The sequence below is a fragment of the Amphiura filiformis genome, chromosome 18 (genome assembly GCF_039555335.1).
Source record: "Amphiura filiformis chromosome 18, Afil_fr2py, whole genome shotgun sequence".
In the NCBI taxonomy this organism is placed as follows: Eukaryota; Metazoa; Echinodermata; class Ophiuroidea; order Amphilepidida; family Amphiuridae; genus Amphiura; species Amphiura filiformis.
Window position 1 is genome coordinate 32151714 of NC_092645.1, and position 24000 is coordinate 32175713.

Consider the following 24000-nt stretch of genomic DNA (forward strand, 5'->3'; position numbering starts at 1 on the left):
ATCAAATGAGCGTCCAAACCAATTTGGGCGCTCCAATAGGTTTGTATTGTAGGTGAACCTCTGTTTTGTGTGCATGCGACAACTCACACACACCCTTGGGATGGACTAGTACAAAAGGTACCTCTCGTTCGTATAGGCGCTTTCACGTGGCTTTCGTTTCATCACTTATTGACAGTAACCTGCCTATTATAGCGTTAATACGCTGTCAGGTCAGTTACCGATTTAATGGCGGAAGCCCTTTGTCTCGAACAAAAGGTACCTCTCGATGAATAGCGTGTCGGGAACTCCAATTGGCACAAAGGAACAATAGGCGTTACGTAATCTATTTCCTCTCCTTTCTATATAAGCTCCTTGCTGAAACATACTTTAAATGTACCCCACCTGAATACTATAAGCTTCCTGGTTATCAATTTGTTTATAAAGACAGAGAAGGTATGCGCAAGGGCGGTGTAGGTATGTATGTGAGTAATGATATCAAATATAAGATCAGATCTGATTTAAATGAAATTCATTCATCATCATTTGAATCATTCTTCGTTGAAATTGACAATGAAAAGGGTAAGAACATCATTGTGGGAGTAATATATAGACCACCATGTATTACCACCATTACATCAGGTAATAGTATTGAGCTTTTTAACTCTGATTTTGATTATGTTCTAAACAAACTCAGCTCAGCTGAGAACAAAATCAGCTATCTTTTAGGTGATTACAATATTGATTTGCTTAAAGAAAAGAGCAATAATCATATTAGTGATTACTTGAGTATGATCTATTCTTATGGTTTTTAGCCAACAATAGATAAACCGACTTGTATTACCAGAACATCTATTATTGACAATATTATTACGAATAATTAATTGTTGGGCCAATCACCAGTCTGAAATATTTGTAGTTGATATCAGTGATAATTTTCCCATTTTTACTAATACTAATATAATAATAGATGGAAATAATGCTACACCTAATAAAACTCAAACTGTATTATTAAAAGACAAGTTACGGATGATATATAAATTTGTTATTAAAAAGACTTCATTAGTTAATTGGAATGACGTACTAACTGACGAGGTGGATACAATGTATACTGTTACGAGTCGTACTTGACTCAAGGCCAAAATCACCTTTTACCCGAACTCACACGAATGCACAACACAAATACACTGTTTAATTATGCTAACAAAATCTAAGTCTTTAATTGAAAGCACGTTATTATTGGTACAATATATGACAACAAATGCACATACACAATAATCAAATATAATCACTCTTTATCTATTTTGTACTTAGCCAGCATTCTTCTCCTTGGCAATCATAAAGTTCTTGCAATGTTCTGGACGACTGATGTAATATATCCTTATTCACTTGTCCTGCGAAAATCAGTGAAGTCCTTTGTACACTTGCATTGATAAATCCTTGCGTATAAAATCCTTATACGAAAATGGTGTTCTCCAAACACGTTTATAACTCCTTGTGCAGTCCTCCTATACTAAACTCCTTGTGCCGTTCTCCTATGCTAAACTCCTTGCGCAGTTCTCCAAATTTAACTCCTTGCGCTGCTTTCTCCAAACTTGGTGCTATTTCTACCTTTCACACAATATCTTCAGGAAGCAGGACTGCGATGCAGTTGTCCCTACTTATTTTGACAGTTGCGTTGAATCAAAACACCAGACTTCAGCAAGTCGACAGAAGAATATATATTCCTTTCTTGGAAGAATAACGTTCTTTGACGTATTCTAGATCTTCTCCGACAACACTGGTAAATAGTAGTACTTTGACTACATAAAATATTTCTGGTTTGCAATTTCCTTTCTTTGAAGGAATTGGACTGTAAGCATAGCCCAGATCAACACTATCAACTGTGACCATAATTGTGTTTACATTTTCTTATATCCCAAGCATTGGAAAAACCCCATTCTATTATGGGCCATTTACTACCTTCACATTATGTTCAATCTGGGGAATTCCAAAGTCTTAATTATAACATTAACCTTTCTCATTACATCACTTCTTTATGTGAATTCCATTACATCACTTTCATTTTACAACCTCAGGGGTTTCCAAATATTCCAAATTAGATATGATTCAACTTGTTTTGCTCAATTTGAGAGGGGAATTCCCCCAAAATGTCATCACTCATGTAACTTTGTAAACAAAGATAAATCATCAAATTAAATTATTCAGGGCACATCACACCCTCCCCCTTAAAAGAAGAAAGTTTGAATGTAATGAAAACTTTCTTAAATATTTTCTTCTTTTACATCAACTTCAACATAATATTAACTTTGAGTGCTTAACTCAACATACACAGTGACTACTTGTCACACAAGTTCCTTTTTAAAAGAATTTTTGTTTGTCAGTTTTTATGCAATTCTGGACAAGGCATCAGCCATTACATTGTCTTTTCCTTAATATGTTTGATGTCCAGATTGTACTCTTGCAAGGTCAAACTCCACCTCACCAGTCTTTGGTTTTTGTTCTTCATCCTGTTGATGAAGGTGAGGTGATTGTGATCTGTGAAAACAAGCACAGGGTATACTGTGGTACCCAAATACACATCAAAATGTAGCAGTGCTAATAGTGCTAATAACCCATGCACAGCTAGATCACATACTAATAAACAGCAAGTGGGTAAATTCTCTCCGCAACTGTCGAGCATACAACTCAGTAGAAGTGGACTCCGATCATCGTATTGTGAGCATCCGTCTAGCTGCCAGTCTGCGAACTAGCAAAGGAAAACCTTGCAAGAGACCAAAATTCAACTGGAAGAAGTTGCAAGATCCTGATACAAAGGAGGAATTTCAGCTGGAGCTATCAAACAGATTCCAGGTCTTGAGCATGGATGACACCACACCCATCTCTGACAGGTATGAGACCTTCGAAACAGCGGTCCGTGAAGTTGCCGAGAAAGTTATTGGAAAGCAAGAGCCATGCGGACTACCAAGTTGGGTATCAGATGCAACCATCAGACTTAAACTTGAAAGGGAAGAGGCCAAAAAGCGGTACTCCATTTCAAAGTCTCGTCAATCTAGAGAAAGATGGAGGAACTTGAACACCAGCCTTAACAACTCCTATAAATCTGATGAGCTTGCTACCCTCAATAAGCAGATGGAAGACCTGAAGCTGGCCGACGAGATGGGGAATTATACCACCACCTGGAAAATTATACACTCGCTTTCTGGGAAGAACTCAAGGAAAGGGTGAAAGTCAAAAAAAGAGATGGATCAGCTCCAACCAGTGACCATGAACTGGTTGAGGAATGGAAGGAATATTTTAGCTCACTCCTTAACAACGACAGTGGCACAGCAGCTTCAGAACTTCCTGCACCAGATGTTGAAGATCTTCCTATTATCACTGAGCCCCCAACTCGTGAAGAAGTAGTCAAAGCAATAGCAGCCATGAAGACCAACAAGGCAGCAGGATTGGACTGTGCTATAACTGCAGAAGCACTTCAGGGAGGGGGGGATAGCATGATTGATATGATTCTCGAATTCTGTATGGAAGTATTCTCAACGCTGACACCACCACGTCAATGGGTTACGAATGTAATCATTCCTCTACCAAAGAAAGGTGACCTCTCTCTCATGACAAACTACCGTGGTATTTCGCTTATGTCCTTGCCGCAAAAGTGTACAACAAGATCCTTCTGAACAGGATCCAACCCCACATTGATCCTTTACTGAGAAACAACCAGGCTGGCTTTAGATCTGGTCGCAGCTGTGCTCAGCAAATACACATTTTGAGGAGGATCATGGAAGGCTTCAAGGAGTACCAACTTCCCTTAACAGTCACTTTTGTGGACTTCAAAAAGCCTTCGACTCCATCAACAGGTCCGTCATGTTTTCAGTGCTGCGGCATTATGGAATACCAAAGGTTGTGGTCAATGCCATCCAGGTGCTCTACAAAGACTCCAATAGTGCCGTTATGGTAGATGGCAGTATCTCAGAGCCTTTTCAAGTAACAACTGGAGTGCTTCAGGGTGATGTGTTGGCACCATTCCTGTTTATTATCCTGGTAGACTACCTTCTGATGAAATCAACTTCTGGAATTGACGCTGGAATTGTTACCTACCCACGTCGGTCAAGCAGGTATCCTGCCAAGATGCTGAATGACCTGGATTTTGCTGATGATATTGCCCTGCTGGAATCTTCCATAGACCGGGCCCAGTCACAGCTTACTAGGACTGCAACTGCAGCAGCAGATCTAGGCCTTGAAATCAGCGCACCTAAGACAGAATATATGACTGCAAACTGTAACGCCCAACCAGCACTTGAAGTCTATGGTAGTACCATCAACCATGTCACAGACTTCAGGTATTTGGGTTCCAAGATGGGCTCTAGTGTTGGAGACCTAAAAAGAAGAAAAGCACTAGCCTGGGCAGCTTTCTGGAAACTGGAACGCCTTTGGAGAAGCCCGTCCCTGCCAATCGAAACAAAAATCAAGCTGTTTCAGATAACGTGTGTTACTGTCTTTCTGTACGGGTGCGAGTCATGGGTAATTACCAAGGACATGGAAAACAAGATCAATGCATTTGCAACATCTTGCTACAGAGTCATGTTAAACACCAAGCGTGTGGATCGGATTCCAAACGAAACCATCTACAACCTGACCAACACCACTCCACTGGTTGCCAGAGTCAAGATTCATCAACTCAAATTTCTCGGCCATATACTGCGTCTTGAAGATGGCGAGCCTGTGAAAGAATATGCGCTTTATATTCCACCACATGGGAAGAGGAAACCGGGACGGCCGCGCACACTGTACTTACAGTATGTCCAGCACCTCCTGGGAGATACTGAAGGGATGCTGCAGCCAAACAAAATTGTTTCGCTTGCCCAAGATCGCATTAGTTGGAGAAAGCTTGTAGTCGCCTGCTCCGCAGCCGACTGATGATGATGATGATGATGATGCTAATAGCAATGCTAGACACTCCTTCTCAATTGTGGAGTAATTTCGCTGGTGCTTGCTGAATTTCCTTGAAAAGTAACAAATGGGGTGATCTATTTGATCTTCACCCTCTTGCATCACAACACCTCCACAGCCTATGTCACTGGCATCAACAGTCAACTTGAACTGCTTCTGAAAATCAGGTGCAGTAAGTACTGGTGAGCTCATGAGTATTGATTTGACTTTGTGAAAAGCATTTTCACACTGTTCTGACCAAATGAATTTTGCATCTTTCTTCAACAAATCAGTCAAAGGACTTGCTATCTCTGAAAAGTTTGGACAGAACTTTCTATAATAGCCAACCATTCCTAGAAATCTCATGAGTGCCTTCTTGTTTACAGGTGGGGTATTGCTCAATTGCTTCAACTTTGGCTTTGATAGGTTTCACCTGACCTTGACCTACAACATATCCTAAGTATGTGACTGTGGCATGGCAAAACTCACTTTTTACCAGATTGACTGTCAACTGTACTTCTGACAGCTTCTTAAACAATATTGATGGAGTTGTTCCATGTGTTGTTCCCAAGTTTGACTGTAAACAATCAAATCATCTACATACGCTTCACATCCCTCTATGTCTGCCACAATTTGATTTACCATTCTCTGAAATGTTGCTGGTGCATTTTTCAAACCGAATGGCATGACTTTGTATTGATAAAGACCAAATGGTGTACAAAAAGCAGAAATCTCTTTGGCACGGTCTGTGAGTGGAACCTGCCAGTACCCTTTCAATAGATCAAATTTGCTAACAAATTTTGCATTCCCAATTTTGTCTATGCAATCATCAATTCTTGGAATAGGGTACGAGTCTGTCTTTGAATGAACATTTGCAGCTCTCATGTCTGCAACCAATCGGTATGAACCATCAGGCTTGGGAACAAGTATACACGGTGAACTCCACTCACTACTACTTGGTTCTATGATATCATTGTCTAGCATATAATTAATCTCATTTTTGAGATGTTCCATTTTCAATGGATTGACTCTGTAAGGATGCTGCTTGATTGGTTTTGTATCACCAACATCTACATCATGAAATGCAGCATTTGTTCTACTTGGCGTATCAGGAAATATATTGTCAAATTTGTGAATCAAATTTGCAATTTGACTTTGTTGATCTTGAGAAAGATGACCTAACTTTGAGTCCAAATTAGTGAGCACATCAGAATTGTTCAATTTTACATTATACTCTTTGTGCTCCAGCTCTTTATCCTGGTCAAATGTGACATCAGAATTGTCATCTTTACTCTTGTCTACATTGGCGATTTTGTCTACATCGGCATGTTTGTCTACATTATCAGCATGTTTTACTGTACACACAGGTTTTGGAATGCCACTGTCACTTCTTTCAACATACTCTTTGAGCATATTTATGTGGCATAACTGCCTGCTCTTGCGTCTACCAGGAGTCTTGATAATATAATCTACTTTCACCCACTTTTGACTCCACCTCACATGGGCCATGATATCTGGCTTGTAATGGGTGTCCTGGAATTGGAAACAGTACTAGAACTTTGTCACCTGGTTTGAACACTCTTTCTCTGGCATGTTGATCATACCATTGTTTCATTTTGGCCTGACCCTGTTTCAAGTTTTCTTTGGCGATATCAGTTGCTCTGTTAAGCCTATGCTTAAAATTAAAGACATAATCCAATAAATTGATATCTGATTTCTCATTGAGCCACTTTTCTTTCAACAACTTTAAGGGCCCGCGCACTGTGTGTCCAAACACTAACTCAAAAGGACTAAATCCTAAAGTTTCCTGAACAGCTTCCCTAGCAGCAAACAATAACAAGTGTACTCCCTCATCCCAGTCCCTCTGAAATTCCAAACAGTATGTCCTGATCATGTTTTTCAAAGTTTGGTGGAACCTTTCTAGTGCACCTTGTGATTCTGGATGGTAAGCACTTGAGGTATACTGTTCTATACCTAATTGATACATGACCTGCTGAAATACTCCAGAAGTAAAGTTTGATCCTTGATCTGACTGTATGGACTTGGGGAGCCCCACAAATGTGAAGAACTTGGTTAAAGCTTTCACTATAGTCACTGCTTTAATATTTCTCAAGGGTATGGCTTCAGGAAAGCGTGTTGACGCGCACATAATTGTCAGAAGGTATTGATTACCTGACTTAGTCTTTGGTAGGGGCCTACACAATCAATAATAACCCTACTAAATGGTTCATCAAAGGCTGGAATTGGCTTTAATGGAGCAGGAGGTATTTTCTGATTTGGCTTCCCTACTACTTGGCATATGTGACATGTTTTGCAATATTCAGAAACATCTTTTCTGAGAGTGGGCCACCAGAAATGTCTCAGAATTCTGTCATGAGTTTTCTTAACACCCAAATGCCATGCCATGGGACTATCATGTGCTATGTTAATAACTTCAGTGTGGTAGACTTTTGGTACCACAATTTGGTGCACTACCTTCCACTCTTCATCGGCAGGTACATCAGGTGGGCGCCATTTTCTCATTAGCACACCATCTTGTTTGTAAAAACAGACAGAATTTTGTTCTGCTTCTTCTAGGGTCAATGCCCTTTGATTGATCTCTTTGAGTTCTGGGTCATTTTGTTGCTCCAGAATTAGCTTGTCATGACTTAATGGGTCTCTCAATGTTTCCCCAATTTGTCCATGCTCAGAGGCTGTGTCATTTTTTATCCCCTGGAGAAGGACGTTTATCTTCTTTCTCATTCAACTTTGACACAAATGTGTCTTCCAAATTGTAGCCTAAGTCATCAATTTGGTTGTCCTCAATTGTTTCTAATGAGGCCTTCTTACTCATTGCCCGTGTAACTGCACATGCAGGAAATATCTCCTTTTCTTCACTACTATCAACCTGTAAACAGGGCTTATCTGTGACTATTGGGTCAGGAAAAACCTTCCCCCCTGCCAAATCATTTCCTAGCAACATGGACACTCCCTTGACTGGCAATTCGTGTCTAACTCTTATGGTTACCGGACCAGAAACCAAGTCAGATGTCAAGTTAATTTTGTGGAGAAGTACATTAAGTATTTCCATCCCAATACCCTGGATCAAAGCATTACCAGCTGAACTATCCTCATTAAAGGGCAAAGTTCCTTCCAGAATCATAGACCGTGCACAACACGTATCTCGCACAATCTTAATGGGCTTTGGACTTCCATTATCACCAAGTGATACTACTCCCTCTAACACAAATGGTTCAAATTCTTCACACACCTTGTCTGTCTCACCTCCCTTTTGTGGGAATTCTTGTTTCTTGATTTGACTGACTTGTTTCTTTGACTCAAGTGACACTGCACATCCTACAGTATATAGCAGCTTGCTGCTGTTTTTGTGCATCTTGTTTGGCTTTTAAGGTCCGACACGTAGTCACTGTATGTCCTGGTTTCTTACAAAAATTGCAAAATACTTGGGATTTAAATTCAGTCCCACCTGTTGGTCTGGTACCTGAACTCCATGGGGTCCCTCTACCACCAGCACTATGCTGTGAATTAGACCAGGATCTGTGATTAGACTGAGATCTCCCTTCTTGTGTACCACCCTGATTTGCTCTAGGTTGGTTATTGCTGAACCTGTTTGAATAATTTCTGTTATGACTAAATCTACTAGCATTCAATTTGTGAGTTAAGCCATAGTCGTCCGCCATTGTCGCCGCGTCACTTAGCGTTTTAATTTTGCTAGCGCTTTCATCCAAGTGGGTTTTAATGTCAACGTGGACACATTTCTTGAACTCTTCTATAAGAACCAATTGCTTAAGTTGGCCGAAATCATCTTTGACTTCTTTTGAACCAAGCCACCTGTCAAACATTTGTTCTTTTACTCTAGCAAATTCTACATGGGTTTGATCTGCTTGCTTTCTTGAATCTCTGAACTTTTGTCTGTATGCTTCAGGCACCAGTTCATAGGCCTTAAGGACTGCCTGTTTGACTTCTTCATAATTGTTACACTTCTCTATTGGTAGAGCTGAGTAAGTTTCCCTGGCCTTCCCCACAAAACTACTTTGTAACAGTAGGGTCCAATGCTCTGGAGGCCATTTCAAATTTGTAGCTACCTTTTCAAAATGATGGAAATACTCGTCAACATCTTTCTCTTTGAATTTATGCACAAGCTTTACATACTTTGTAACATCAAACCCTGACTTTGAGGAGAAACTTGATGAGTATTTGTCACCTAGCTTTGCCAACTTCTCTTGTTCAAACTTATACTTTTCCTCAATTTCCCTTTCTTTCAAATGTGCTTCCAAATTGAGCTTTGCTTGCCTGTCCTTTTCTTCTATTTCTAGTTTTGCTAGTTTTTCCTTTTCTTCGATTTCTAATTTTTGGTGCTCAAGCGCCATCTTTTCTTGGCGTGCTTTGTCTTCCATTGCTAGTTTTTGTTTTTCAATGTCTAGCCGTTCTTGTTTTTCTTTATTTTCATTCTCTAACTTGATCATTTCCAGTTTTTCTTTTTGGTCCATTTCTATTTTCTTTTGGTCCATTTCCATTTTCTTTTGGTCCATTTCCATTTTCTTTTGGTCCATTTCCCTTTTCCTGAATTCTAATTGAATTTCCAACTCTTTCAACTTAAATGCTGAGTCCCCGCCAATTTCTACTTCAAGTTTCTCTTCCAAATAGGATTCATCAAAAATGTCCTCCCCGACCAAAACATCAATCAAGGCATTTTTGATTATTTGCTTTCTTGTAGCTTGTGTTACTTTCAAGTCATAATGTTTGGCAAATGCTAATAAATCAGGCTTCTTCAACTCATCAAACTTCTCCCAATTTATACTTTCAAGAAACTCTTCTGCTTTGAACTCTGCCATACTGTACTTTCACTTTCAAGACTCAGTATATTAATGTCAACTTTTTTACAGTGTATATCCCGGACGAGCCCCCAATTTTGTTACGAGTCGTACTTGACTCAAGGCCAAAATCACCTTTTACCCGAACTCACACGAATGCACAACACAAATACACTGTTTAATTATGCTAACAAAATCTAAGTCTTTAATTGAAAGCACGTTATTATTGGTACAATATATGACAACAAATGCACATACACAATAATCAAATATAATCACTCTTTATCTATTTTGTACTTAGCCAGCATTCTTCTTCTTGGCAATCATAAAGTTCTTGCAATGTTCTGGACGACTGATGTAATATATCCTTATTCACTTGTCCTGCGAAAATCAGTGAAGTCCTTTGTACACTTGCATTGATAAATCCTTGCGTATAAAATCCTTATACGAAAATGGTGTTCTCTAAACACGTTTATAACTCCTTGCGCAGTCCTCCTATACTAAACTCCTTGTGCTGTTCTCCTATGCTAAACTCCTTGCGCAGTTCTCCAAATTTAACTCCTTGCGCTGCTTTCTCCAAACTTGGTGCTATTTCCACCTTTCACACAATATCTTCAGGAAGCAGGACTGCGATGCAGTTGTCCCTACTTATTTTGACAGTTGCGTTGAATCAAAACACCAGACTTCAGCAAGTCGACAGAAGAATATATATTCCTTTCTTGGAAGAATAACGTTCTTTGACGTATTCTAGATCTTCTCCGACAACACTGGTAAATAGTAGTACTTTCACTACATAAAATATTTCTGGTTTGCAATTTCCTTTCTTTGAAGGAATTGGACTGTAAGCATAGCCCAGATCAACACTATCAACTGTGACCATAATTGTGTTTACATTTTCTTATATCCCAAGCATTGGAAAAACCCCATTCTATTATGGGCCATTTACTACCTTCACATTATGTTCAATCTGGGGAATTCCAAAGTCTTAATTATAACATTAACCTTTCTCATTACATCACTTCCTTAGGGAATTCCATTACATCACTTTCATTTTACAACCTCAGGGGTTTCCAAATATTCCAAATTAGATATGATTCAACTTGTTTTGCTCAATTTGAGAGGGGAATTCCCTGAAAATGTCATCACTCATGTAACTTTGTAAACAAAGATAAATCATCAAATTAAATTATTCAGGGCACATCACAATACTAATTTCATATCTAAATTCAATGACTTATATGATGAATGCGTACCAAATAAAAAAATTAATCGTAAAAATAATCAAGAACCACATTCTCCATGGATAACAAGAACTCTTAAAATCAATTAACCATAAAAATAAATTCTATCAATCTTTTCTGAAAAATCGTACGACTGCCAAGCAAGATCGGTATAAAATATACAGAAATAAATTAAATTCACTCCTCAGGAAAGCCAACAAAAGTTCCTTCACAAATAAACTAAATAAATACAGAAACAATATGAGGACACCTGGAAAATACTTAAAAATATACTGAATAAAAACAAAAGTTCAAACTTCACCACCAAATTTCGTGATAATAATAAGGTATACACAGATCCAAATGACATTGCAAATGGCTTCAATAAATACTTTGTTAACATAGGTCCAAATTTGGCTTCATCAATTGAATGTATTCCAGGTATTGATTACTCGCATTATCTGTCAATGAGTAAATTCAGTCATAACAACAGCATATTTTTACACCTATTACTGGGCACGAAATCCTAAAAATAATCAATGGATTGGACTCCAACAAAAGTCCAGGGCATGATGGTTCATTTATAATACAAAAAATTGCTCTTATGATAGTAAAACCACTTCAGATAATTTTTAACGAGTCTATTTGCACTGGTAAAATACCTGACAGTTTTAAAGTAGCGAAGGTAATTCCACTGTATAAGAAGGATGATAATGACTTGTTTTCGAACAGGTGCATGTCATATTTAGATCATCATCGCATTTTATACAAACGTCAGTATGGTTTTAGAAAAAACCACAGCACATATATGGCAGTGATTGACTTGGTTAACAAAATTACTGAAGCTGTTGACAATGACAATTTTACAGCAGATGTCTTTTTAGATTTATCAAAAGCATTTGATACTATAGACCATACAATATTGTTTGATAAACTCTATCACTATGGTTTTAGAGGTATTATACACAAATGGTTTAAGGATTATTTGAGTAATAGAAAACAATATGTTTATTATAATGGTGTTTCATCTCAACAGCAAAATCTTACTTGCGGTGTGCCACAGGGTTCAATACTGGGTCCACTGCTTTTCATCATATACGTTAAGGGGTACTACACCCATTGCATTTTTTTGTGCATTTTTTGTGCATTTTGTGAAGAAAATGAGAAAAAGAAATTGGACAAAGTGGTATGCAAAATGAAGGGGCAAATCTTCTCGTTCAATTGGTGGCATCAGTATCAATGACGCGTACATACTTCTAATGGTATAAGCCAAAAAGTGGTACATCGCTGATGTTTTAAATTCACTTCATTTTGGAAAGCTTACTATCAACGGATTTCGTTAAAATTTTGGATATGTGTTGCTAACACATTAGGGAAATAATGTTGATATGTAAAATGGGAATAAGTGGTCCCTGATTTCTTTTATGACTTCATGAACTTCGTGCTCCACAACTATCAAAAACGAACCGGTTAAAATGCTTCTATTTTCAATGTTGAGCTATATTTTGTATTTTGAACTTGCGACACTATTTCACTGAAACTTAATTAAGCCATAGGTAACAGGTTACCACAACCACACTACAGCAATGTTGAAAAAGATTGTATTTTTTATCATCTATACCACCATATTAGGTAGTTTTCCGTAAGCTTCATTTTTGTGATTTTGGCAACTATTTTATATTTATTCGCCCAATCCATCTCAACTAGGCAATCTAAATTGTAATCACCATTTATTTTAGTATATCCACCTCACAAATTTCCATTATATATCCAGTAACAGACAAAATATCAAAATTGATGCCTCATTATGACATGTATGATATCACAGACTATCACATGTGTTCAAAATTGATGCCTGAATTTGACCTGAACCAATTGACCTATAACCTGAACTTTGATGACCTTATAGCCTTTTTTTAATCTCTTTTCCTAACAAACACATTATTGAAGATACATACATGGTGCAGTATTAAATTGTCTATGTGGAAGAGATTAGGCGTATTTAATTTATTCAGTGTTATAATCAGTGAGTACATTTCTATAGATAGTATAACAAAGGATTTAATGTATTCTATTCATGTATTCTACTTAGACATGTTCAATAGAATAAATTATGGTTTGTTATGAAACACACATCTCAGTTACTAGGTTACAGTAAACAAAAAATATATAGGGCTAAAATGGCTTACTAAAATGGTTTTAAAATACTTTGTATGTAGATATATTTTATAAGTTCATGACATGAGGTGATGAACATATATATGTACTTTATAAATTTGCAAGAAAAAAAAGAAGAGGGGTACTGATGAAAATCAGGGTGTTATTCCCCCTTAACGATATTAACTTAATTACTGATTCACTTGATGTGATTTCATTTGCTGATGACACCAATTTATTTTACTCTCACAATCAGATTAATGTTGTTGAGGAAGTCTTCAACAAAGAGCTTATTAATGTGAATAGATGGTTTCAGGTAAATAAATTATCTGTCAATGCTAAAAAACCGAATTATATGTTACTCGGTACCAAGAAGAACACAAAACCCGAGTACAATTTGTTACTGTGTCTTGATTCTGACAGGCACTCTACAGTAAGAACACCCCTTGAAAGAGTGCCGAGCACTAAGTTTCTAGGTCTACAAATTGACCAGAATATCACTTGGAGAGAACATATTGATAATATTGTAAAAACATGTTCAAGAAATGTCGGTATCATTAATAAATTAAAAAACTTCCTCCCACATGAGGCGTTATATACATTGTATTGCTCTTTGATATTACCGAATATCAATTATGGTATTTTGGCTTGGGGATGTGCATGTTCATCATACATAAATGATCTTTTTGAGATTCAAAAGAGGGTACTTCGTATTATAAGTGCAAGTGATTATAGAAGTAGCACTAATCCTTTACTGATTAGATATAATACTTTAAGTGTCAGGGATATGTATACATTTGAACTTGGTTTATTTATGTACAAACATGATAATGGATTTTTACCAAGTGTTTTTGATGATTTGTTTGTAAAACATTCTAAGATCCATGACTTAAACACCAGCAATAAAGATCGTCTGAGGCTTCCATTTATCAAAAGAGCTTTCTGTGAAAAATCTATTAAATATGCAGCTACTAAGTTATAGAATAATGTTGATAACAGCATTAAAAGTTCATCATCGATTATAAAATCAATTTCGCCATGTATTTAAAAAACATCTTATGCAAAGTTACTATTAACTCTTATTGTATCTGGTTTATATGACCACATTAGATATTTATATTTTATATTAAATAAATAAATCCAAGTAAGGTAAATCATCCAAAGTAAAGTGCTCAACCAAGAAGGGAGCTGGAATACATTTAAAATAGACTTGGTGATTTATTAAAGCATTATTTACAATATTGTTTCATGCAAGCCAGCCGAAGCCGACCTACACTCGTCAGAATATGCTTATCACTGGAAACTGATTTCTATTTCTAGCGCGGAATGCTCACGCCGCGAAGTGGCGACGGCGAGCGCGAAGCGCGATCACCGAGCGTAAAACGCGCGGAGCTAGTGCTAGATCTTTAGACATTTTAATTGGCATACATTTACAGTCAAAATTTAGGTCGGCTTCGGCTGGCTTGCATGAAACAATATTGTAAATAATGCTTTAATAAATCACCAAGTCTATTTTAAATGTATATTTTATATTACTTATTTGTGTTGTGCATTTTCTTATTTACTATTGTTAACTGTTATTTTTCATGTATTTAGGTTAATTCATATCAAGATGTGACAGCTTACTGTTACTTCATTGAAGTGACAGTCTGCTGCCATGTCAAATGATGAATTAACTAATCAAGGGATCACAGACTTTCAGGCCTCTTCTTGGCCTTTCCTGTAATTCCTTCACTCTCACTTGTATTATGATTTTATATGTATTCTAGCTTTTTGCTGTTTGATGAGTGAAATAATAAAATAATAAATGAATGACGTACCAAATCTACACATCTTAACAACCAAAACTAACATTTTAATCAAATAGCTTTTATGGTGTAGCCAAGATTTAACAGTATAGGTCTAAGTATGGGTAATTTCAATATCCTGGCACGTACGATAACGGAGATGTGATGATTGAGGTAGAACTTTTTGAATGACCCTCGTACATATTAGCTCTCATTTTATTACTGTATTATTGTTTTCATTCAACCGCCTTCTGTACCCAGGTTACATATATAATTAACACGGTAATTGAATTGATACACGGAAATAACTACAGGGTGACCGTGTTTGAAAAATATTAAAAATATAGAGTAAACACTGTATCTAATTTTTATAAGTACAATATATTGGCACACGTCTACGTCCTCTACTTTTTCTGTGACTTTAATGGAAATAGCTTGATTCGGTTTGGAGTGGCATCGATATTACTGAAAATGAACGAAAACTGCATTTGTGTAATTTTACAGCGCAAAGACATAACACATCGATGCGTTATCAGCATCGTCCCGCCACACTGTGCAATATATTAAAGAAATCCTACATTTTAAAGGGAATACACCAAATTTGACACAGGTGTAGAACTTACAACGTTGAATAATTCTTGGTATGGGATTAAGTAAAATATTTTAATATGACTATAGATATCTAGGTTAAAAAACATAAATTGTATGTGATTTTTACCACAATTTTTACCCAGAAATGTCATTATTACAGAGAATATAACTTCCGCAAGGATCCTCCGCAGTCAATTTTAATCTTCTCCATTATGTAGCTGTCGGTTTACCAATAAACTGTGGAAATAAATAAATGCTACAACACAAAGTACAAACATTCCTTGTACTTTCGTGACAAATCCATCTTTGCCGGCATTTAAAATGATGAAACTCACACACCGCAATAATTATCTTCAAACTGTCGCCATACTGTTACTCAAGCATAACAAATCCTTTATTTCATATAAGTATTACTTCGTAGCATCATAAATAATCGATAGATGTGTCATGTCAAAAGGAGACACTTTTGGGCAGGTTATCAGTTTTGAGGTTTTTACATAAATTATCTTAAATATAAAGATATTTTGCTCCACAACGCCGTTTTCCCCAATGAAATCGGACATTCCTAAGCGAAGATATTAAAGTTCGTAAGGTGTGGTACAGTAAAATTGGAAATTGAGATATTGGCCTTTAAAAATATTATTGACAGTGTTTAGAGTAGGAATTACCTTGAAAAATGTCTCAAAAAATACACGATGCCAGTTATATTCCGGTCTGAAACTATCAGACAATATTTTTAACAGTAACAACATCACAAATTCACAACAAACCCAAATGGTGAAAAAATCACCCCGGACAAATTTTTGGCTATATCTCCATTTACGATCCTGTCATGTCAAAAGTGTCTCCTTAACATGACACGTCACATTTAGTGGAGGTAAGAATAGATCTAACTGTATAACATTTTCCAAAAAACTTTGCTGAACAGTTATTAATTTTACAGGTTTTCAAAATAGGTTGTTTTATCAAAACCTAGAAATCACCATTTTTACGCAGTATCCTGTAACTTCTATTAGAAACGTCCAATTTCTAAAATCTAAAATTCCTAAGAAAGCTAAATATATGTAGATCTTGGAATTTAAAACAATATTACCAATAGTAACGCTCTTCATATTACCAATAGTAACGCTCTTCATACCTAAAATAATTGAACTTACATCATTCTGGGACACCCTGTATGTTCTCTTCTCGTTGTAATTATACACATTGTAGGGGTTAGTTACCGCATTAGTAATATTCTAAAATTGCAAATACTATTGTTTAGAGCGCATGTTTATATAATTTCACGATGACTCAGACAGCCCCGCTTACTTGCTTAAACAGATGCTGGTTTGTTATTTAGGGAGACAGGTCACGAAGTCCAAATACAGCAACTTCAAGTAACAGACCGTGTTAATATCTGGTACACAAATATTTTAACCAATCTGCTCCCAAATTAAAATGTAGTATTTGCTAGCACTTAGCAAACACGTACTGTAGTTTTGCTTGGAAGGGCGGATAGAAATATAAGGACATGGTTTTCTTGTAGTAAATTTAAAGCCGAAATATTTTTAGAAAGTGCAATATTTTGCTGATGAAAGAAGTACATGGTTTGATTTTCAGTACCAACGGTAACCTGTCCGGATCCTATCAACATTTTGGCTGCAAACCGTCTGAATCCGTTGCCACCAAACCCCTCATCTCAAGTCAGCTTCAGCAGTCCACCACTCGCGAACTTCCCGAACAATGCTAACGTTCAGCTGGCATATAGATACAGCAACTTCGATGTCACCCCAGCAGCTAACAACCAACTCTTGACGATAATTCAATCTACACAACAAACGCATTCTTTGAATAATCTGCCATGTGGATCAAACATAGTAACGGTCACTGCAACTGATAATGCCGGAAATACTGCAACCTGCACATTTACGTACTTCAGACTATGTGAGTATATATTACTGCTATTAGATTGGTTGTATCTTTGAGACTTTGATTAAGCTACACTATGAGCCAAATTGAACTCATCACCCGTGGCAAAATGCAATAACTTGCATTTAACAAGCATATAATGTTGACATCAAGGTTGTCTACAAGCTGTGTGGGTTTTTTTGTACCCAACACACTTAAAGGTTATTCTAAGCATGTAGGCGCCCATTGTGGAAAAAGACAGATGAGCATGCCTGAGACCCTAATAGTCCAGGGGGTTGTGGTATGATATTATGTCTCGTGCATTTTGAATGATTAAAACATCCCACCTATCTAAATACCTTCTATAGGTCCCAAAGAGCAAGAAAAGTTTTGGTGGACAAATCTGAGGTGTGGCAGAGGGCGGCCATCTTGATTTTCAAAATGGCCGCCATTTTTGATATTTTTTTTACTATAATCCGAGTTGTGAATATCCTATGAGGCTAATTTTGGTGGCAATACCTACATTTCCAATACCTATGAGTCCAATAAACCTGATGCCAACTTGCTAGAGGAACAATAAGATTGGCAGCCATCTTGATTTTCAAAATGGCTGCCATTTTAACATTTTTTACTATAACTTGAGCTGCGACTATCCTCATTTTAGCGGTAATACCCACATTGTCAATACCAACCAATTTAAAAAACATGGTGCCAGATTGCTAGGGGTACAATGACATTACTCGTTGACCTACGATAAAACGCCCAATAAAGACTTAGTCACCGGACCGCGCCGGCCAGTTAAAGTACATGCCCTATCCCACCACTCCACGCCATGCATAAATTCTCCCAGTCACATTTCCCAAATATGAAATTAAAATTAAAGTAAAATTTTAATTTACTTTTTAAAGTTTGGCAGAGGCGGGGTTCGAACTCACGGCGCACGGCTTAGTACTCTATGAGCCTAGCGCCTTAGACCACTCGGCCACTTGTCTTGTTGTTATTCATTTGAAACTTATTTAAAAATATAATCGCAACTTCAACATAGGCCTACCACGTGACAAGCAAAGACAGAAAACGTATTATATTTTGGAATTTTATCTGCTTAAATCATTAATGTGTATTATAATAGAGCTACCATTATTTATATTGTTGAATTCTCAAGCGCATCATTTCGAATTGGGTTTGGAAGATACATTCTCCTAAAGCCCGATACTGACTCCACCTGTACATTTTAATTTCATCGCGGGATGCTGAGATGTTTGAAAAGCATCGCAGCATCGCATACCGCTGCAAAGTGGAGTCAGGATCGGGCTTAATTCGAACCACCAGCATCCATGGTTCGATGTAGAGAGTCTTTCCTATTCAGCATCGAAGTGGTTACGTAATTCTCTTGGTTACCGGATCACGCTATTTTTATATCCTTCGAGTACCATATACTTTGTGTGGTGATTGTTTCGATCGTAGTTCATTACTCTGGCGCGTGATCCCGTTGGCATAGTAACATTACGTAACTTCGATACTGAATTCAGAGGAAATATTGCAATTACACACCTTATTGCCTTTTAACAATAACCAATGACACTAGCACGTAATTCCAGTCAAGCACCAATCTTTAATCCTATTGTTGAAGAGGATAATAAGCTTATACTTATGTATAGCATTCGTAAAAAAGCTTAAGTCTTTGTTTGCTTTGGTTAAATACTGTTCAAGTGGTGGGTTAACCAACAATTAACAATGAGAGGACATTCCTGAACCTCGTTCAGTTGGCGATGATTTGAAGTGACTGCCAATTATGACCATTTGATATTTAATACCAGCAATGTGGAAAAAAGAAATAATGTAGTGCCACAATAATGTACCCTTTTACGGAAGGAGCAAAGTTTAACAAGTTACAACTCCGCTTCTGCAGTACGAATGTCAGCGGCGAATGTCAGGTTATTATTTCCCAGTCTTGAAAAAAAATTGCAGGCAGAGGTGGGAATCGATCTCGGTACCTCCCGGTTAAAAAGCACTGTGCAAAACCACTAAGCCAACTAGATATCTGTCGTGAGATGCTTGACATTAATATTTTGATATTGCTGAATGGAACAAATCGCGGAATTAAATCAGTAATAAAAGAAGTAGATTCTTATTTAGCGGCCAAATTGGATAAAAGGGGAAATATTTGTCCCTGCTCTAAAGAAAATATAGGTTAGAAAATTACCAAATAAATTTAAATTAAAATTGAGATTTTATATTTATTTATTTCACAAGGCGGCATTATCACAGACAAACACTGTATACGCTAAAAACTCGACCCTCATTACTAGATGATGGCATAGCTCAGTGTTCGAGCATCAGACTGGTAATGTCAATATCGTTGGTTCGATTTTAATGCTACGCTACAATTTGTTCAATTTTTTTTTTTTTTTTTTTTTTTTTTTTATTTATTTATTTTTTATTTTTTTTATTTTTTTTTATTTATTTATTTATTTATTTATTTATTTATTTATTTATTTATTTATTTATTTATTTATTTATTTATTTATTTATTTATTTATTTATTTATTTAAATAATTTGATATATTTGAAAGGGGTATTTGAGAAATTTGAAATTTTTACCCCCGTATAATCCTATGGGGTCATTTTGAACCCACCCCATCCCAAATTGCCAAAACCTATGAGTTTAAATCATACATAATGATCAGTACGTCAATCATGAGTGAACACCGGTTGGTCACTGCATTTATTTGGGAATGGGTAGGCACTGCAGCTTGATTCACCATCCACAACATGATAATGTGTGCACATGCTATATTATATACATATGAATTGGAAGACATTCTTTGATGTATTACTGAGCTCAATGATCTGAAATTACTGGAGTGTGAGGTCAGCATAGTATTTTATTAACAGAAAGTATAGACGAATCCAAGTAGCCAAGTCATGGTCAGGATTTGGTCGGACATCTTTGGGTAGCCGCTAGCACCAACCTGGTGTTTTGAGTGTCCAATTGTGCAAATAAAAACCGCCTAACACCTAGAGAAGATGCAAGGACGAGGAGGGTTAATGTTAATAGAAGAATAGCTAATAATATATATAATGGAGATAATCCCGTCGCATCTATTCATATACATAGTCCTTTTGTTCGCAAGTACATCAATGCATAGATACCGCGTATAGTTAATCCGATTATTATGTCACTTCAACAACGAATAGACCATGCTGTGTGTTTTGTCGAAGGAACTGTATTGTGTTATTCTTTTGTCTACCTGTGTTTTCGCGGAAGGTGTAAAACGGGTGATGGAATGCAGTTTAAAATTTCCGCCAAGGCCGAATCATTTCACATTTTGAGTGCATTGTAGCCGACGGCTACCCAACTAAAGGCTGCTAGTCAGGTGTAGGAATGCGTGTATTTGGATTCGTCTATAGAGGCCCTGCATGAAATTATCGATTGGCTCCAAACAAAGGATTTGAGCCGGTGTCCTTCACCGTTGTTATGGCGGAGTGCAGTCCATTCAATCAAATGTTGTCATCAACCTATTTGATTGCAATCATGCTTTTGTTGAATGCATATTTACGGGATGATATGTCACATGCAAGGCCTCTATTCTCCAAATTCATTTCCTAATGTATGTGAGAATGATACAATAATGACATGATGAACATAGTCATTGATGCATCAGTTTTAAAATAGACTAGGCGGTTACCATATTTGGCGGTTCTCGCCTGGGCGCGATTACCAGGCTGATGGTGACATGCCAATATGACAGTTTTTACTAATTTGACCTCAGATGACCCCTGGCGACCCCAAAATGACCTTCCAAAATTTGGCTCTAAATGTTAACTGTACCCACCAAGTTTCATACCCATACAAGAGTTTTTAGTAATTTGACCTCAGATGACCCCTGGGTGACCTTGGATGACCCCAAAATGATCTAAACTTATAACTCTAAATGTTGACTGTACCCACCAAGTTTCATGCCCATATATGAGTTTTTACTAATTTGACCTCAGATGACCTGTGGTGACCTTGGATGACCCCAAAATGACCTTCAAAAATGTTGTTTTAAATGTTGACTGTACCTACCAAGTTTCATGCCCATACGACACTTTTTAGTAATTTGACCTCAGATGACCCCTGGGAGCGGACCCCGGTGTCAGATGACTTTAAAACGAACATAAACATCTTCTTGACAGGACAGAACTACACCCACCACCGAGTTTGAGCCCCGTACGACCTAGTTTCAAGCCCATATGACAGTTTTTAGTCATTTTACCTCAAATGACCCCTGGGAGGGGGCCCGGGGTCGGATGACTTAACGAACATAAACATCTTCTTGCCAGGACAGAACTACACCCACCCACCGAGTTTGAGTCCCGTAGGACCTAGTTTCATGCCCATATGACAGTTTTTAGTCATTTGACCTCAAATGACCCCTTGGAGGGGGCCCCGGGGTCGGATGACTTAACGAACATAAACTTCTTCTTGCCAGGACAGAACTACACCCACCCACCGAGTTTGAGCCCCGTACGACCTACGACGGCCTCACATTAGCAGTCACAGACAAAACCTAAATCTACAGAATATATCCATTACTCGTCTCGAAAGAGCTCAAAATAAATAACTTAGAAAATTTTCTTGATGTCCTTTAACATGTTTCCATAGTTAACCATCGTTAGCCATGGATATCTATGCTGTAGAACTGACCGGTGACTAAGTCCAATTTATTGGGACGTCTATCGACCATCAACGAGTAATGGACTGGCAGTCATCTTCAAAATGGCTGCCATTTTAACCTTTTTCACTATAACTGGAGTTGTGAATATCCTACGAGTCTCATTTTAGTGGTAATATCCACATTCTCAATACCAACAAGTTCAAAAACATGGTGCCAGATTGCTAGGGGAACAATGACATAACAGCTATCTGGAATTTCAAAATGGCTGCCCTTTATGGTCTATTGATAACAATGACTCTAGCTCTTAATGTTGTACAAAGTTCTTCACCTGTAATGAGAAATGCTCACATATTTGTAAATTACTAATGAATTGAAAATGCATTTTAGTTTCACTTTTGCAACTTTCAGTCATTTGTACAAGTTACTGCACTTGTACACTTTACTCCACACTCTCTACTTGTACCCTTCTCTGAACTTGCTTTGTAATACATCAAGGATTAAACGGTATTATGGTAATTAACCCCATACATACACATAGGGATGCATGCATTTTCTCACATTCATTTGACTCAATAGAACAGCCACAAAATATGGTACAGTTCAGTCTATTATTCCTTCGGCACTAATTGCAGCAATTATTGTCACATTTTGACTTAAAAATTCACATTTCAACAAATGGGTCACTGCTGCTGCTAGCTGGATGGAGCGGGAGGCAAAGTTGTCATCACTGGTAGGAATTTTCCATCAACAACATCACAGCCATAATGCTGGGGTCGTGGTACCTCTGGACTTGGGACAAGATCATTGTGCCAAATCATTGTCTCATGATGTGTGGTACAAGTGAAGCTCTAGTTGGCGGCAGCTTTTTCAAGAGCCACCACCTAACATCTGCTACATTTGTTAAAACTGTGCGAGGCAAATTACAACTTACTAAATGCTTCAATGGCAGACAAGACTGCATCGGATGCATCTCTCTGCTACACCAAGCTGTGAAAGTGCATACACTATATCATTATCTGAGTCAAGTTCTTTCAGTGTCTGCCAAAACTGCAGCTTTGCCTTGTCAGCAAATCTCCAAGTGATGTCTGCCCCAATAGTGCGTGGAATCCAGAGAGAGATGCTGCCTTTCCGACACTCAAACCATTGTAGGTATTACCCTACGGGTTTCTGCAACTGTCACAAAAGATTATCTTTACAAAGATTTGGGTAGCATCTAATGGCAGAGACTAGGACATCTGTATCTGGGGAATCAATCTAGATGGACATGTGCTGAGACATTATTACAATGTAGAATTAGCTTTCTTCTTGGAAACATGAGATACCTTCTAAATCTCTAATGCAAATGCACTTCATCATAGTCACCGACTCATCGTACTTTTGCCAGTGTCGTTCTATAAAATGCCTTGCTATTTTATGCTAAGTCAGAGCTCGTTTTAATATTTTTAGTGTATCTTGTGATTAGAGATAAACTATACTGTCAATGACTGCAACACATTTTGCAGCAGAGGTATCAGCTTGTTAGGCATAATTGCTTTTGTACCAGTTCCCCACACAAGTTTTTCCTGGTTGCTCCTGAATTTGCTTGTATAGAAAAAGAAGCAGAGACAGTTGCTGATATAACCACACAGATAAAGCAAAAATACAAAATGAACACAATAGCAACGGCCAAGCTTCAGGTGGAGAATGCTGCTCTCCTCACACATATCATCAACCATTTCAGAAAGTTTGTTTGCAAATGAATGTGATAAAGTGATCAACTTCGTTAACTTAAGTAATTATGCCTGACGAATTCCAATAAGAAAAAGAAACATTTGCCCAATATCTTCAAGACAGAATCACAACAGGAAATGTGAATTTGTAGGCTCCAATGAAATGCTGCAGCTCAAGATGTGGTGATCAGCTGGGATGAAAGGGAAAGTCAATATTGGCGATCAGCTGGTATAACTCAGGGATGGGCACTCTTTGATCGCTTGCTTAT

The 24000-nt window shown here is 37.5% G+C and overlaps 1 protein-coding gene across 1 annotated transcript in view; it reads left to right on the forward strand.

Annotated features, from left to right (window-relative positions):
• Positions 1 to 24000, forward strand: part of LOC140139098 (uncharacterized) — a 60720-nt gene that overhangs the window by 33816 nt on the left and 2904 nt on the right. The window contains exon 2 of the mRNA XM_072160880.1: positions 17074 to 17397. Within this exon, the coding sequence (XP_072016981.1) occupies positions 17074 to 17397 (324 nt within the window). The remainder of the gene's footprint in view (positions 1 to 17073; positions 17398 to 24000) is intronic.